Here is a 17,149-nt window from a genome sequence, read left to right on the forward strand (position 1 = left end):
AACGCGCTCCCACCTCGCCAGAACCACAGAATTATGGAATCATTTAGGTTGGAAAAGCCAACGCTGCGGTTTCCTGCTGCCACCTAACGGGGAGAGGCTCCGGTAGCGGGGCGGGATAAGAGGGGGCTCCGCATCCTTCCCCCACCCGTTCCGTGGTGAGTCCCAGCATCCCGCACCGGGAGCAGGACGGTGCTGGGGTGGGCTCGGGCCAGAGCGGGGCCGGGCAGGGCTGAAGCGCGTTCCTGCCGCTCCCGCACGCAGCCCGCCCTGGCAGGGCCCGCGGGGACTTGCTGGGTGCCCTGGGAAGGGATGGGCGGGGGTGCTGGTGACCCCGGCTGCAGGGCTGGGCCCTCCACAGGCTGTTCGCTCTGTCCCCGCACTGCAGGGGCAGCAGTTTGTCTCCACCAGGGGCCCCCCAGGCACGTGGCATGTCCCTGACCCTGCGATGCAGCTCTGCCATTCCCGGGGAAATGTGACATCCAGCCCGGCCGGAGGATTAGAGAGGGCTGGAGGATTAGGGAGGGCTATAACGGGCCGGGTGGTCACCGACCGTTCCCGGCTCCGGTTACGCTGCCTGGCCCGGTGCTGCCTGGCCATGCCAGGGGCTCATCTTTCAAATGACAGGGACACACTCACAGGGGGGCTGTGGGGGGCACCCAGAGGGTCAGGAGCTGGGAGAGGGGGGCCACAAGGCTGGAAACCACCATGGGGCCGAGCATCCCACCCCTCCGTGTCCCAAACCCATAGTGGGGGGAGCAGGCTGTGGTTATCCCCCCGGCCCCTGCCCAGGAGGGGGGTCCCCCACGGCACCCGCCACCTTCATGACTTCACTGTGGGGGGCAGGAGGACCCCGTCCTCCAGTGCCCCCATCCATCACGAGAGCAGCCGAGGGGGTGTTTGCCAGGCTGTCACCCACCTTAGCCGGCTCCAGGCCTGGCAAATGGCTCCCTTGGCAACTGCTCCTCGTCCGTGGGTGCCGCAGGCGCAGGCGTGGCCCCCTCGAGGGAGCGTCACGACACGGGCTGGGGGCGGCTCGGCGTGACTGGGAGCTGGGGGAGGACAGCAGTGTTCCCGTTCCTGACGAGCAGTCCCATGGGCCCTGGGGGGGGAGAACACCCTTGAACAAGCCCACCCTCAGGCCAGCACCCACATGTCGCCCCTAAACAGAAGGATGTGGCTGCCTGGAGGGTCCCCGTTCCCCAGCACCCGCGGGGAGAGACTTGGGGTGCATCAACTGGAGGGGAGATCTTCCCTGGAGATTTAGGGAAGGCTCCTGGGAGTCGTGGAGGATGTGGCCTATGTTTCATCTGCTACACAAGGGTGACAGGAAGGTGTTTGCACGTGGGGCAGAAGGGGACAGCCCCCAATGCAGCCATGTGTGTGTGGGGTGGGGATTTAGGCTAGTGATTGCCCCAAACACCTTCCCCCCATTCCCCCTGGGCTGGAGGGATCCCAGTGTGCTGGATCTGTTCTGCTGCGTTGCTGCAGTGAGAGCAGCTGCCATGAGAAGGCACTGGTGGCCTTTGCTGGAGATGCTGAGCCCAGCTTTGAGCCCGGAGTGCTGGTGTGGGAGTGTGGGCTGGGCTCTGTAGCAGCCAGGGGTCCCAGGGGCTGGCAGATCCTGCAGGACCTGGCTCTGGCCAAGGTTGGCTCCAAATCCTGGCTGCACAAGTTGCTCCAGATTGTTTTTTCATCACTCAGTGAAAACCACCCCACTGTGCTGAGCACCCTCCTCCCAACCCTCCTCCCCCACTGCTGGGGTGCCTTCTCCCTCTGGGATCCCACAGCTCCCTCCTCCCCTTCCCCAGCACTGAGCCCCCCTGGAGCTGAGAAATGCACCCACCTCTGCCTCCCTCTTGTCCCAGGAGATAGGGCTTTGTTGGACTGTGCTATAGCCAGTGCAGGAAAAGCCCCAGGACCCCTCGCTTGGGAGCTGTGGGAGAGAGAAACAAAACCACCCAAGAAAAAATAATTTTGTGCAGCCTAATGTGGCTGAGGCCTTTGCTGAGCTCTGCAAAGAGAGGGAAATAGGAAGGAGCTCCTAATGAATTGATTAGCATCCAAATTGGGAGCTGAAAGGGGCTGGGGGGGGCTGCTGGCAGGCATGTGAGCCTGTGTGTGTGTAAGGGGCAGTGGATGCGACGGGGATGGGGCTGGATCTGATCCAGGGTGATGATGGGGGAGATGGTCCCTCCTGGTGTGGCTTTGCTGGTCCAAAGATGGAGCCATGAGGATGGGGAATCTCTTGAGATGCTGCTTAGCAGTGCGGGGTCCTTCCTCCCTCTCCCCAAACCCTTTTATGATGCTTCCAAAAGCCACTTTCTTGCAGAGGGAGGGGCCCTTCCCAGTGCAGCCCCTGCAGCCCCCGATCGATGACCAACATAATTACTCCTGCAAAGGCAAATCCGTGCTGGCCTCGGCTCTTGGTCGCACTCCAAGGAAGACAGTGTTTCCTTGCAAGGATGAGGCCATGAATATTTTATGTCCAAAGAGGATATTTCTTTCAGGAGGTTGTTGCATGAATTATGGAGAAGTTGGGAGGAGAAGACGGGTGCTGTTCTCGGGGTGGGCTCCGAGCTGGAGGCTCTGCTGGCACCGCGGGGCTTTACCCACGGTCCCTTCCCTGGGTGATGGGCAAGCTCTGCCCCTCGCCCCTCACCACAGCAGCAATCAGGGGTGTCTGGAGGAGCCTTTGCTGCAAATCCATCCTAGCTGGGGGCACTTTGTGTTCCAGCAGAGCAGGTTGGTGCCCGCAGAGGGAACGGGGCAGTTCTTGTGTGGGGCCGGACGCAGGAGGGGGGCTCAGTGTGGTCTGTGAGAGGAGGGCAGCGGCTTCCCCGGGCACTTGGAGGGGAGAAGCAAGGCAACAGAGGCTCCTGGCCTGCTCCATGCTCCCCTCCCTGCTTTCCCCTATATCCTGGGAATCCTCATGCCTGGCTGGGTGCTCGAGATGCCAATGATTGGTGCTGGGCCCATCCAGCACCCCGTGGCTCTGTGGTGCCAGTCCCTCGCTGGCAGCTCATGGCTCCTTCTGGCTGAGAGCCAGTGATGCTTCTCTCCTGTCCATCTGCCCTGTCCCCTGCCCATGTCCTGTATCCTGGGTGCTGCTGCCACCCTGCTCTGGCACGGCTGCTTGGGCAGAATGAGGGGATTGCCTTCCACACCATCCATGGATTCCATCTTAGTTAATATGTAAAGATTTTCCTCTAATTGTCCTGTGAGTGCAGAGGGAGTGTGTGCTGTCTGGCCGTCACAGTTAATTTTACCACCAAATGTTCTCTCTCTTTCTCTTTTCTCCCTTTTTTTTTTTCTTTTAAAGAAAACATTTCCAGCTGCTGACGATCCCTGTGGGTGGAAAAACCCCTCCTGCACCCAAACTGAAATGCAGACAGAGCCATCTGCCCCCTTTCCTTGCAGAACCTCCAGTGCTGGGGTTGGGGGACAGGGCAGTGTCCCTGGGACATTGCCCTGGGGACAGGGGGACATCTCTGGCTTTAAAGATGAAATTGGTGGGAGAACAGGAAGGTTGGTCCATGGGAGCAGGGTGGCACTGCCAGGACCCTGGTGTCTCTGAGGCCACATGGTGGGTGCAGGTTCAGGGGCAGGTCCTGCCCTCTCTGGAGCGTCAGCAGAAAAAGCTGCTGAAGGTGCACAACGAGGGATTTCCAACGGAACACTGTGCCTCAGCTTTTCATGTTTCTGTATTGTTTAGACCCAAAATCCGGAGAAATCACTGCCCAAAATAGCCTCTGCATGTCCCTGAGCCTGCGCCGTTTCCTCCTCATTTATTAGCAACAGCTTCTGACTGGGATGGGGCCCATTCACCAGTTGCATTAAGTGGGTCAGAGCGGAGGGCACAGCCCTCATTCCCCTGTGAGCAGCAGAGTGGGCTGCAGGGCTGGGGCCCGGGGCTCCCGAGGTCCCTCTCCCTTCCCGGGGTGGCTGTGCCGGAGCAGCAGCTGCAGGAGGGAGGCAGGACATGGCCCAGAGGGTGGAGTCAGCAGAACTCCCCATTTCTGGAGCCGCTGGTACCTGCTCATGGGGCAGGTTCTGAGGGCAAAGCAGCAGCTTCTTGGTTACCACAGTGTGAGCCTGGTGGGTCCATCAGTGTGCTGAGCTGTGCTGGCCTCTGCTCTGTGCCCGAGGGGGCCAAGGTGTGCCATGGAGTGATGATGTGGGTGCTGTGGGGTGCTGTCCCCCTGCCCTGGGCTGGCTGTCTCTCTCTTGCCATTAGGTGGAAGTGTTGTAGAGGAAAAGAGCAGTGGTGCTGCCCGACTGCTGGCTCAGTGAGTGGCAAAAACCAGGCACAGGTTCTTTGTCCTCTTGAAACACGGCAGCAGTGAGGTATAAAGGGGAATTTTTAGGCTGGATACACCCAGGAGAGAGGAATAAACCCCTGAGAAGAGGCTCTGAGGCTGCAGCAGGAGGAGGTTTGGCCGGGTGGGCATTGTCACAAAGCAGCAGTGCTGGCTGCTGCTCGCAGAGGAGCAGGGCTGGATCCCAGCACGATCCATCCCCTCGGTGGTGCCTTGAGGAAAGCCCCCAAGTCCAGGAAATGTCCCCTTGATGGCCTCTGAGAGGCAGGTCTGGCCTCTGGGCCCCAGCCAGGGTTCCTCTGGGGTCCCACAGCAGCCGGGTGGGATGTGGGTGCCCGGCAGGACCCCGGGCTGCAGGAAAGCTGCTGCTGGGGTTTGGCAAACTGGGTGAGGGGCAGCCAGGGGGGCTGCCAGGGAGTTGGCACGACTGCAGCAGGAGTTGTCATCACTCAGCCTGCAGCCGAATCATCCCTCCTTCGTTGCTAATTCCTCCCCCCGAGCCCGGATGGGCTTTTTTTTCCCCACATTTCTTTAAAATGCAACTCTTCCAATCGAGATCTGTTAGTCATGAGGCGTATAATGAGTTTTATATATATTTAAGTGGTCTGACATTCGGCATCCCATTATCCCCACTCCTCGAGAGAGGCACGGACCCGATGTGTGAATGTCAAGCCCATGTGAGCACAGGCAGTGCCGGTTCTGCTCTCTGAAAGATCCAGATCTATTGCCCACATTCATGTGCTGGGGGTATGTGGGAGTCTCTTGTGGAAAGAAATTCAAGGCTGGGTTTTTTTTTTTCCCCTTGGCCTGTTATTTAGGTATTTTTTGGGAGAGGGACAAGCTGCATTATTTTGTTGGTTTTGTTCTGCAGTTCTGTTTATCCCTTCAGTAACTGTCCCAACACAGGGTGACTCGATAGCTTTTTGTAAGCAGCTCAAGCAATTCCTGCTGAAAAATGTCTGTGGGGGCTGAGCCAGGGTCACCCACTCATGCCCAGCCTAGAACACCCTGCCAGCTTCCACTGAGACTTTTCCCATCCCCATCCTCTTGCTACAGCTCGTCTCTGCCTGACGTCAGTGAAAACCTTCCCTTTGCTGCAAAATCCCCAAGGAACAGGACAAAAGTGTCTTCTTCCCCTTAAATCCTTCTTCTACTCTTTTCTTCCAACCTGTCCCTTTTCTTCCTCCTGCATCACTGACACTGGCAGGACCCCTGTCCCTGTGCTGCTGCTCCTCCTGGCCACATTTCTCCCTCGGACAAGTGGGACACGGGAAAAACATCCCCAGCTTCTCCCCCCCCTTACCCTGAAAACGTATTTTTCTTTAAATACACATGAAAATAGCTCTTGCTGGGCCTCCTGCTTTTTAATTGTGTAGATATTACAGCTAATTACAGTTCTATTAATATTTCACTTTGAATTAAAGATTTATTTTCCGCACCCTTCTAATCAGGAGGGAATTAAATCCACACCCAAGGCAATTGCAGGCACTGGCAATGCAGCTCCCAGTTGAAAAGGACCATGTGTGATTCCTGAGCCTCCATCTCTTTGACAAGAGTGACCCATGAGGAGGAAGGAGGAGGTGGTGGCTCGGACATAAATTATTCAAAGCCCTCTTGCAGAGCTGAGCCGGAAAGTCCAGTCCATAAGATGAGGTTTCATGTTTTCCTATATTAAAAAAAAAAAAAAAAATTGCAAGCAATGTGTCTCCCTGCTGGCGCTTGGTGGCCTCAGCAGTGGACACAGTGACCTTCCTGGCTGGCCAGGGGCCAGGGCAGGGGGAGGCCAGAGCTGTGCCTGCCTGGGGGGCAGCCACGGGCTGAGGGGGGTCAGGGCACCCAGAGCTCCTGATGGGTTCTGTGAGCCCTGGAGTTCAGGGAAGGGCTGCAGGGGGCCCTGGAGGTGCTGGAGCACCCTGCAGCCCCTGGACAGACGTGAACACGGAGCTGGGAATCCACGGGGGTGTACCCCAACCCTGCCCCCAGGACAGGGGAGGCAGCCACTGGCTCAGTTCCTCCTGCTTTGTGCCTGCCAGGGAGATATCGATCCTGGCGACAGATCCGTGTCCATTTGCTGGCGGCACCGAGCTCTCCTGGAGGGTTTGATCAGCTTTGTCCGTGCTCTGAGCAGGAGCCCCGGCCATCGGCACAGAGACCTTTGCTGGGTCTGCACAGCCACCCTCGGGGTCACCCCGTGCAGGGGCTGTGCCCCTGGGATCCCTGGGGTATCTCCCATCCCTCCCTGCAGCCTCCCAGAGCCCCCTCAGCCCCCACATCGTGGCCTTTCCCCCTGTGCCAGGGGAAGTTCAGCCTGAGCCAGGTTTCCAAATGTTAATTGGGTTTTGATGTTCTCGATGGTGACACGAGCACTGTGATGGTATTTTGGGTTCTTGCTGATGGTTGGGAGAGGGGTGTGAGAAGGGGAGACGTGCAGTCCATGAGGCTTGGAGAAAACAAGAGAAACACTGCCAGCAAGAGCATCCCCAACCCCTGGGACTCAGGTCCCCAAGACTTTGGGGATGAGGATTTTTCATCAGAGCCAGGGCAGCAGTGAGCCAGGGCAGCTCAGCAGCCCAAATTCTCCATAATTTATCCCAGAGACCTTCCCCCAGGGATTCTTTGGGATCTGAGCAGAGCAGTGCAGGGTGGGCTGGTGTCCTCGTGGCCAGGTGCTGCAAGACCCCGGGCTGTGAGTGGAACACCCTTGTTTCTCCTTGAAGGCAAGCACGTGTTTTAGAAATCCCTGGGAGCTGAGGGCTTCACCCGACTCGCAGCAGGGAGCTTGACCTCAGGGTGCTTCTGAGAGCTACTTTTGGCCAAGGGATTTGAGCTTGGCTTATCCCGAGGTATCTGGAGTCCCCTCAGCCCTGGCTTGGGGCAGGCAGGGGTTCCTCTCCTCCCAGGGGCTTGGTGTTTGTGTTCCCTCCCTGTTGGCCACCGTGCAGAGGTCCTTTAGCTTCAGTTCCTGGCATCGGCGCTGGCGTGGCTGAGGGATGCACACACATGGGGCTGCATGGGGCTGGCCCCCCCCAGCTGCCCTCCCCTGCCCCAGAGCAGAATAACAACAAGCACCAGGGGTTCTTGGTGAAAACAAAATCACTGTGACAGCCTGGTCGCTCTGCAGGAGACAGCACTTGGGCATCATCCGTGAGCACCTGAATCCATGGGAATGTTGCATTTATTTTGATGGCAGGAGGGTGGCTGGGCAGCTTCTTAGAAGATGCATCTCACTGGAGAGCCCAAAGCTCCTTCACAGGCCCAGACAGGGCGTTGTGCTGGAGCTGGGCAATCTCGAGTGCTTTTGGAAAACTGGCTCCTCTCTGGACTCCTAACCAGGATCTGGGCAAAAAGGAGCCCTTTGCAGGGGCACCCTGCCTGCCTGGGCCCTGGCTGACCCCTCTATTACAAACAAGCAACACAAGTCACCCCTTAGGGAAGATGAGGCTGGAATTGTGTGTTGGAAGGTCCGTGCTTTGATCTTTGGTGCTGGAAGGGGCAGGTGGAGCGGCAGAAAGGCCTCCCCGCAGCCAGACCCCGCTTTGTGTGCAGGGAAGGGTCCCCGCAGGGTCTGAGAGCTCTCAGCCCCGAGTGCCGGCAGGTGAGCGCCGGGTGTGCCCTAATTGCTCCGGTGACCGAGCAATCAGCACCGTGTCGTGGCCGTGATGGATCGCAGCAGTTAACGTGTCAATGGTCATTACCGGGGGGTTGTGTTTTCTCTGGATTAATGAATCGACACAGCACGACAGGCTCCTCAGAGCCGCGGGGGCTTGGGAGGGGATTCGATGGGGAGAGAAGGCGATGCAAGAGCCGAGCTCGGTGGGCATGTGTGCGGGCCGGGAGGTTGGCATCGTTTTATGGGAGGGCGAAGAGAAGGGCATCGGCTTGGAGGGACAAACATTCTCCCGCATCGCTGACTAGGGCAGCTGCTCCCACCTGCGAAGGGAATTTGGGGCTTGGCTGTCAGTGCAGGGAGCCGGAGACCCTCAGCAGCCTGGCGAGGGAACCCTTCCTCCGGGAGCCGGGGGACCACCGGGGCGGGGGTCCCCGCGCTGCGCTAGTGCTTTAAGAGGCTGGCAAAGCCGGCGGCGGGCTTCCCAGCTCCTCTTCATGCAAAACTTCCCCGGCCTCGGCTCTCCTCCTCCTCTTCCCCCTCCTCCTCCCCCTTCTCCACCTTCTCCTCCTCCTCCTCCTCGCCGCGGCTGCGGTGCGCGGAGCGCGGCGGGTCCCGCCCGGCTGCGGCTCGCTCGGCTCCCGGGCCGGGCCGGGGCTGGGGGGGCCGGGGTCACCCCCGCCACACGCTGCAGGGCCCCCCCGGGCTGCCCGCGCCCCCCGGGCCGGGGGCGGATCGCGGCACCGGGCACCGGGCGGAGACGGGGCCGGCGGCGCCGCCAACTTGGCGCTGCCCGCGGGTAAGTGCGGGGGGAGCATCCCCGGGGCGCTCGGTGCCCCCGGACTTTCGCCAGGGGCTGGAGTGCCCCCCGCTCCCCCTCCCCGCAGCCTCGCCGCCCCCCCCCCCCCCCCCGCCACGCTCCGGCAAATTTTCCACCTTTCCTTCTTATTTTTGGTTTTGGGGGGGCTGCGACAGCGGGGGCTGTAGCCCGGAATCCCCAGCCCTCCCCCGGCTCTCCCCTTTCCCACTCATCGCATTATTTATTCATCGTTGGGGGTTGAGAAGCGCTGCCCCCCCTCTCGCCCCGCTGCCCCCGCCGCGAGGGGCACGGGGGGCACCTCCTGCCCCGTTCCCCAACCTGCCACCTTTGTCCCCTGAGGTGCCCACCGCCCGGCGGGGGCTCCGGGAGGGGAGCTGGGGGGCTCATCTGGACGGAGGGGGCTGGAAGGGCTTGGGGCAGGAGGCAGCGGGGGTGGCCGTGGCCAGGGCCGAGCCGCCGGCGGGGGCTGCCCTCGCCTCGCCGCAGCGGGCAGCGCCCGCAGAGCCGCCGCAGGGCAGGGCAGGGGCGGCAGCGGAGCGAGGAGGGGGCTGAAGGCGCTGCCCCTTCCAGCTTGGAGGGGCTGTGGGGGGTAAGACCCGACCCCGCGGAGGCACCCCCGGGCCGGGCAGAGCCCCGCTCCAGCACGGGCTCGTTTCCTCTCCCGAGTGCTCTCCCGCTCCTTGGCGCTTTCCGGGCGAGCGGATCTGAGGCGTCGGGAGCCGCTGGGGAAGTTGGCAGCCGTGGGAAAAAAACGGAGAACTCTCCCACCGCCTGCCCGGGTGCAGCCCCGCCACCCTCCTCCTCCTCCTCCTCCCCCTGGTGTGATGAGCTTGCCGTGCTCTGCCAGCCGGGCGATTTTCCGGGGGCTGCTCCCGCGCTGGGGGATGCCCGCTGCCTTCGGCGGCGGCTGCGACGGAGAGAGAGGCTGCGGGTGAGTCACTGCCTTTGCCATCGCCATCGCGCTGCAGGTGACCTGTGGCTCGGGGCTCGCCGGGGTGGCACGAGGCAGGGCTGCGGTGACCGGGGGAACCCACCGGCACCGGCCGCGTGCCCCGGGCAGGGCCTGGGGAGGGAGGGAGGGAGGGAGGGAGGGAGGGAGGGATGAAGGGAAGGAGCAGAGCTGATCTGTTGAATGCAGCGAGGAGCTCGGGAGAACGCCACGAGAACTGCCAAAAGAAAAAGCTCATTTCCTTCTCTCCCTTCGCTCCCTGTAAGCAGCATTTATCTGCATCCGGGCAGCGGATGGGGGGTGCAGGGGACGTGCTGGGCAGGGCTGTGGTGGGGGGAGAGCTGGGGCAAGACCTTCTTCCCTGTGACCTGCTGCCTCCGTGCTGGGAGCCACGGTCCGATGGGATGTGCAGAGATCCCAGCTGATTTTGGCCAGCCTGGCCGAGCTGGAGGGGCAGTGCTGGGGGCTGCAGTGAGGGTGGTCCCTTTCTGCGAGGGTGGAGGGACCCCATGGGCAGCACTGGCTGTGGCTGCCCCAGGCTGGGGGTACAGGCAAAGCCCTTTTGGGGAGGGCATCAAGCACTGGGCTGGGGGTGCTGAGCTGCATCCCACAGCAGAGGATCCTCCCATGGGAACCGAAGCTCGGGTGCAGCCGTGGCCCGGCCCCGCGGCCCGGGGGCAGCATCGCCCTGCAGGGGAGCCCCATGGCTCCCCGAAAGAGAGCATCACGTGCTTCAACTTTGGCATCAGGCAGGAGGAGGATGGATTTGTCAGCTCAGCCACCCCCTTCCAGCTCTTCCCAGAAAGGCAACGGCTTGGAGAAGTGGCAGGTCCTAATTATAACATCGCGAACCCGCGCCCGCCGCGGGCACCGGCTCTTCCTCCCGGCTCCTCATGGGGGGCTTTGCTCTGCAGTTCCCCGGATGGCCCCGCTCAAAGCCTGGCTCAGGATGGGGGTCTCTGCTGCAGCTGGGGGGTGCGGGCAGGGGCTGGCACTGCCAGGCCGTGGTCTTGGGGTGCGGGTGCGTGATGGGGAGCGGGAACGCCGTGTGGTGACACGGGCACTGCCGGGCACCGGCAGTCAGGCCGCGCTCCCGCTCCGAGCCAGCGCCATCCCAAACTGCAGACGATGATAAAAAATTAATTGCGGGATTTTGCTGCACGTGGCAGGAGTGGGGATGAGCAGCATCTTCCCTCCCTCCAGCCTCTCCTGCTGGAGCTCTCTGCTGCCGGCGGAGACCCTGTGCCGGCCCCGCAAGGTGAGCTGTGTTATCTCTGCTGTTCCATGGCCGTGTCCCGCTCTCGCCTTCCCCCGCCGTGCCATCCCATCCTTCAGAGTGAGGGATTAGCCCTGACCTGCTTGGCAGCAGGAGGGAGGCGGAAGGAGAGGGCTCACTGCAGCTAAGGATATATATGGTGTGATAAATATTCCCTGGGTCTCATCCGCGCCCCATGGGACCACTTTTGTTTGGACTTCAGCATCCTTCAGGGGATGCTCCAGGGCAGTGAGGTGGGTGGTCATACCCAGCTTTCCCCCCCATGGGGCTCTGAGCTGGCCACTGACAGGACCTGGTTGCAGAGAGGACGAGTTGGCACCTTGGCAATGGGCTTGGGCTCGTGCGAGTGTCGTGGTATCTGTTTGTGCATCGATCGAGAGGTTGCTGGGGCAGGGACTGCGTTTTGGAGCTCCTTGGGTGGGTTTGGGTGGTACAACCTGGGGTCTCTGCTCACCACTGCCTGCTGAGCCGTGGCCTTGCTTCTCCGAGCGAACGCTGGGTACTGGACCTGAATACTTAAGGTTTTGCCTGTTGAGAGAGAACTTAACTGCCATCCCCTCCCTCCCTCTGTGTCTCAATTCCACTGTACTTCATGGAGCTTTTGCAATTAAAAAGAGCAGGAGCCAAACTCAGTTCCCTGTAACTGCTTGCAAGCAGGAAGAGCGAGTGTGTGCTAATTGGGATATTGTGCTGCCTGCTGGCTGGCCCTGCTTGCTGGGGAAGTGCAGGTGGGGAGAGAAATGGCCTGATTTTTGAAAAAGATGCTGTTGAGCTGGTGGAAGCCAGCGTGGCTTAAGCTGGCACAGCCCTCCCAGTGCTGGGGCCGGGCTGGGGTCTCTGTGGTGTTGTGCTGGTGGCACTGGGCTCCTCGGCAGCTGGGGATGGGGACGTGCAGGCGAGTGCTGGGCACAGCCTCTTGGCTGCTCATTCCTGCATCTCCTGGGCCGTGTCACTGGCTCAGCCTCTGCCTGGTTTAACAACCCCAGAATGTCCTGGCTCTGAACTGGGAGGTGATGGGTCCTGCTGCAGGCAGAGCTCTGCGGTCCTTGGGTGCGGGGTCTGTGTCCCACTGCAGCCCAGCTGGAGCAGCACTTGCAGGGATGTGCAGGAGGAGCTGTGGGAAGGAGCAGCACAGGTGATGCCTGAGATGGCTGGTACTTCTTTTGGGCACTGGATGTAGTTTTGCAGTAGGAGCTCTCCATGGTGTGGGGGAATTTTTAAAGTGTTTGATTTCATAGAAGCACAGAATGATTTGGGTTGGAAAGGACCTTAAAATTCATCCAGTTCCAGCCCCCATGGGCAGGGACATTTTCCACTAGACCAAGTTACCCCAACGGGGGCTCCCTTGCCCAGGTGAGTCCTCCCCTGCCCTTTCCAGGGACCCCTGTGTCTGGCGATGCCGGTGGCCCAGTGGCTTGGCCACCACTAGAGGGGGACAGGATGCCACCGTGCTGACCAGCCCTATGTCCCGGGGTGCCAGGCCCCGCAGGGCTCTGCCCATGCCCCCCATCTCTGCCTGTCCCAGGGTGGCAACATCCCCAGCACCCGGCACCTGCCTCTCTGCCCTGGTGCTCCTCAGCCCACCCCGGCTTGGACAGGTGATGATGCAGCCCTGGGGGCTGGAGATCTTCTCAGTTTGGTCTGAGAAGTCCTTGCACTGCGTTCCAGACCCGGGCCAGGCTGTGGTGTGGCTGGGATGAGGGCAATGGGAAGGCTCCTTCCTCACCGATGTGTGGTGGAAGCAGGAGGAAGCAGCACTGCTCCTTCCTTTGGGGCTGGGGAAGCACCACACCGGGCCATTCCCACCTGTTATTCCCACCCTTGGGGTGCCCCTGTGGAGCTGTGCAGGGGGCAGAAGGGCAGCTCTGGCCCCTCGCTGCCTGGAGCACATGGGTAAGGCTGTTCCCTGCTCCACGAGCACCTGCTGTAGGCAGGTGTCTTCTTCCAGATGTGCATCTTCCTCCAGATGTGCAGCACCAGCCTCCTGGTGGAGGGCCTGCTTTGGGGAGGCTCAGGCACGATGGGAGCAAGATCTGGGCTGTGCAGGAGCAGTGGCTCGTGTGTGGCTGTGGGGATGGGGGAGGCAGGTGGAGAGGACAGGGATGCTCATCTGCCCCCCCTTCCCGGGCCGTTTGCAGCCCGGGCTCATCGGGTGATTCACACTCCATCTCCCCTAATGATTCCGTGAGGGATCTGAACCAGCTCCCTCCTCCCCTCCCCATTATTGGCGCTTTCTTCTTGCCTGCCGTGATATTTTTACCTTCAGTTCGTTCAGATTATGTGATCAAAGGAGCCACAAAGGGGAGAGAACAGAGAGGAAAAAGCTTGAAAGAAGAAAGGGAGAAGCAGTGGGCTCTGGGGGCACTGCCAGCTCCGTGGGAGCTGCCATGGGCTATGAGGGTTTTCCTGGGAATGGGTCTGTGTTGTGACCAACCCAGCTTTGATGGGCAGAAATGTCGCAGCTCCAGGGATGAGGGTGGGAGCAGTGACCGCTCTCGGCTGGTGCAGGGCTGCTGGGGGGGACAGGACTGTGCTGTCTGAGCATCCCTTGGTCGCCCCATCATCCGCCTCCTTGGCACGGGCAAAGCATGACCCGCTTCCAGGCCGTGCCAGGAGCCACGTTCCCCTGCTCCGTGCCCGCCGGAGATGCATGGGGTGGTTCTTGCAGAGGGGACAGGACTGTGCAGAGGGCTGATCCCTGTCCCTGATCCCCACCCGAGCAAGGGCTGTGCTCCCAGGGGCTCTCCCAGCAGGCTGGGGCGGGCGATGTGCTGCAGCATTCCCAAGTTCCTGCCTTTGGAAGCACCGGGTAATTCTGGTTCCTTAAAAGCCCTGGCTGTCAGAATCGCTTTGGAGATGGGCCTTCAAGCGGCTGCGGCGGGCAGGGACGTGCATAATTTATGGAGGTGAGTGGAAGCCAGGGTCCTCCCGGCCGGGGGAGCCTCCCCCGCGATGTGACGGGCTCGGCACCGGCTCGGGTGGGCAGCACCCCCGGCGCCGGGGAGGATCCGGCCGCCAGCCGTGGGCTTGGGTGCCGGGCTCTGTGCTTGAGCTGAGATTAATTTAAGCTGTTTCCTTGGTCTCGCTGTTGCAGCCTGTCCTGCCTGGGGAACGCATTTGCCTGCTCGGCTCCGCGCTGCTCTTGCTGCCTGCATTAATCACGCGCTGCCCTCGGCATCCATCAGTGGCTGCTGGGAGGCAGCAGGGACGGGCTCGAGGGAGAGCCTGCCGGGGGGAAACTGAGGCAGGGGCTGTGCTGCCCGGGCAGGGGCAGCTCAGGTGCTGTCGATATTTGCTGCTGGAAGCTGTCGATAAGGGAAGTTTGCAAGGAAGCAGCTGCTGGTTCAGGAGTCAGCCTGAAGGCAGAGCAGCAGGAGCACAGTGCTTTGGGTAGTGACTGGGGTCCATAATGCTGGATTTTGTCAGTGCCTGGCTCTCGCTGAGGACACAGACCAGCACTGAGCCTGCTCAGTCTGTGGCGCTCAAGACTCGTGGGCTCACGACAGGTGACTGAAAAACCCGTTGGGAAAGAGGAGGGATGCTCTGGGGCAGGCAGGGACCAGGGCTGGGGGTGTATGTGGGATTTGCCCCCCACTCCCCACCCAGTGCTGTCCTGGGACCTGTCCCGCCCTCGCAGCTCCCTAAAGAGGCGATGGGGGTGAGTTCCAGGGCCTCCCTCCAGCCCTGAGCTGGCCACTGACCTTGTCCTGCTCTGTGGGACAGAGCGTGTGTGGTGCCCTGACCAGCCCCTCTGCCCGGATGCAGTTTGGGCTGAGCCAAAGCCGCTGGCATGAATCAGAAATCCAGTGAATCCCAAACCTATTTTTTGCAATAACCTCCAGTGGTAATTTCTGCTGGACTCCCTGACAAAAGCTCGGAATAGCCGATGTCCTCTTCATGCTCCTGCTTAATTTTCTCTCTCGCCCCTGTCCCCCTCCCTCTCAAGGTCTCCAGAGGAAGGACGCGAAGGGCTCGTGTCTCTGCTGCTGTCTCTCCACCCTGGTGTAGCCATGCAGAGCCCGGCACCCTCCAGCAGCCCGCCCGCCCACTGCTGCCCTGGGGCCGGCGGCACCGGCGGGAGCCGCTGACGGTGCCGGAGCGGGATCCCCCCGGAGCGATGGCACCCGCCAGCCCGGCCCCCTGAGCGCCTTCCCGGCCCGAGCTCTGCCCCAGCACGGCCTTGGCGATGAGCGGGGGTCACTTCTGCATGGAGCGTCTCTCCTTCTGCCTCCTCCTGAGTGCCTGGAGCTGGGGGTGGGCGCCCGGGGGTGCCGCCAAGCCCAAGGGCCAGGGCTACCCGCACATGAACTCCATCCGCATCGACGGGGACATCACGCTCGGGGGGCTCTTCCCCGTGCACGGCCGGGGCGCTGAGGGCAAGGCCTGCGGGGAGCTCAAGAAGGAAAAGGGCATCCACCGCCTGGAGGCCATGCTTTTCGCCCTGGACCGCATCAACAACGACCCCGACCTGCTCCCCAACATCACCCTGGGCGCGCGCATCCTGGACACCTGCTCGCGGGACACGCACGCCCTGGAGCAGTCGCTGACCTTCGTGCAAGCCCTCATCGAGAAGGACAGCACCGAGGTGCGCTGCGTCAGCGGGGGCCCCCCCATCATCACCAAACCCGAGCGGGTGGTCGGCGTCATCGGCGCCTCGGGCAGCTCCGTCTCCATCATGGTGGCCAACATCCTGCGGCTCTTCAAGGTAGGGCTCGGCCGGGGGGAAGGGACCCCCTCGGCACAACCCCCCCGGGTGCTTTGGCAGTGTTCCTCCGTGCGTGCCTCTTCCTCCACAGCTGGGGGAAGGTGTGAGCTGGTGTCGTTAAAATGCTTCTCCTGCCTCCCCCGGGTCCCCCGGGATCCCTTCCTCCATCCCCCTCCACTGACGGCACTTGGAGCAGGAGGATTTTTATTTCTTCTCCCCTGGCTTTGTGGTGAGGGGGGATGCTGGGGGGGGAGGTGGGCTGAGGATGGGTTATGACACCAGTTATGGGGGTGCTCGATAAGGGGTGTGGGTTATACCCCAAAGTGTAAGGTCCCACCTGAGCCAGAGGGCTGGGCAGCTGAGGACAGGATGGCTGAGGAGTGCAGGGACAGCTGGGATCGCTCTGCTCCAGCCCATGGGACATCAGCCAGGCTGGGGGCACTTATTCTGTGCCACCAACCCCAGAGGTGCTCAGGCTGTGATGGGATGAGGGCAGCTCTCCCTCCAGTCAGCTGCAGGAATGCCGAGGTGATAATTCCTCTCCCCCTTGCTGTGTATTTATTTATCTGCAGCCACGTCCATCCCTCTGCAGGAATGAGGGAAGAACGTAAATATTCTGTACCCCCAGCAGGGTGGGAGCCCCATCCCAGCTTGGCCTCCCCCCAGCACCCTGTAACCCCTCTGTTCTGCAGGATTGGTGCTGTTTCCCTTTCTCTCTTCCCCCTCCTCTTCCTCTGCCAGCCCAGCTGAGAGCCGGGTGCCCTCCTGGGAGGGCTGGGAGCTGTTAGTGAAGACAGAAAATCCAGATTGCTGATGGAGTTTGATTTTTCTGGGTCCCTTTTTTTTAAAATGTGTTAATGTTCCAGGCAACGAGTGAGAGGGCTATTCAATAATTAAAATAATATAAATTAGTGGGAGTGGGAGGAACTTAAAAGCTATTTGCTGAGACAAGAAAGATTGAATGCTTGCTCTGGAGGAGGCAGGCAGGCAGTGGGGAAGGAGGCAGGAGAGTGACAGTCAGAGGTACCTACAGTCTTTCTAGGTTCTTGTTTTTTTTTTTTTTTCTTGCCCTTCTCCAGTTTTGATCCTTGTGTGACCTGTGCAGGAAGGATGTCCCCGAGCTCAGGTGCAACCCTGCCCCAGCTGTGCAGCCAGACACTGGTGCTGCTGGTGGTACATCTTGAGCCTCAGCAGCTTTAATCCAGAGCTGATCCCATCCCAACAGGACAGGGAGGAAACTCAAATGGGGGGAAGGGCAGGTAAAGAGAGGATGGAGACCTCAAAACCCTCTAGGAGGGGAGGACAAGGTCAAGCTCAGTCCTTCCTAGACAGCAGCAAATCCTGGTGTGGGGCTGAGCAGGTGCACAGAGTTGGTGCACTCCCAGTGGTCCCCAGCACAGGAATACCATTCCCATGGGATGGGGTCTTGTCCCACCCCACTGTCTGGGCACAGGCAGGGGCTGGGGAGTTCTGGGG

The 17,149-nt window shown here is 61.0% G+C and overlaps 1 protein-coding gene across 2 annotated transcripts in view; it reads left to right on the forward strand.

Annotated features, from left to right (window-relative positions):
• Window positions 1-8,517: 8,517 nt before the first annotated feature.
• Window positions 8,518-17,149, forward strand: part of GRM4 (glutamate metabotropic receptor 4) — a 35,978-nt gene continuing 27,346 nt past the window's right edge. The window contains exons 1-2 of one of the 2 annotated variants that reach the window (XM_064635805.1): window positions 8,518-8,722; window positions 14,915-15,673. In XM_064635805.1, coding sequence (XP_064491875.1) covers window positions 15,155-15,673 — 519 coding nt within the window. In that variant the 5' untranslated portion in view covers window positions 8,518-8,722; window positions 14,915-15,154. Of the gene's footprint in view, window positions 8,723-9,280; window positions 9,675-14,914; window positions 15,674-17,149 lie in introns of those variants that run through there. The other variant, XM_064635806.1, reaches the window with a different exon arrangement.

The sequence above is a fragment of the Pseudopipra pipra genome, chromosome 25 (assembly GCF_036250125.1).
Source record: "Pseudopipra pipra isolate bDixPip1 chromosome 25, bDixPip1.hap1, whole genome shotgun sequence".
Classification (NCBI taxonomy): domain Eukaryota; kingdom Metazoa; phylum Chordata; class Aves; order Passeriformes; family Pipridae; genus Pseudopipra; species Pseudopipra pipra.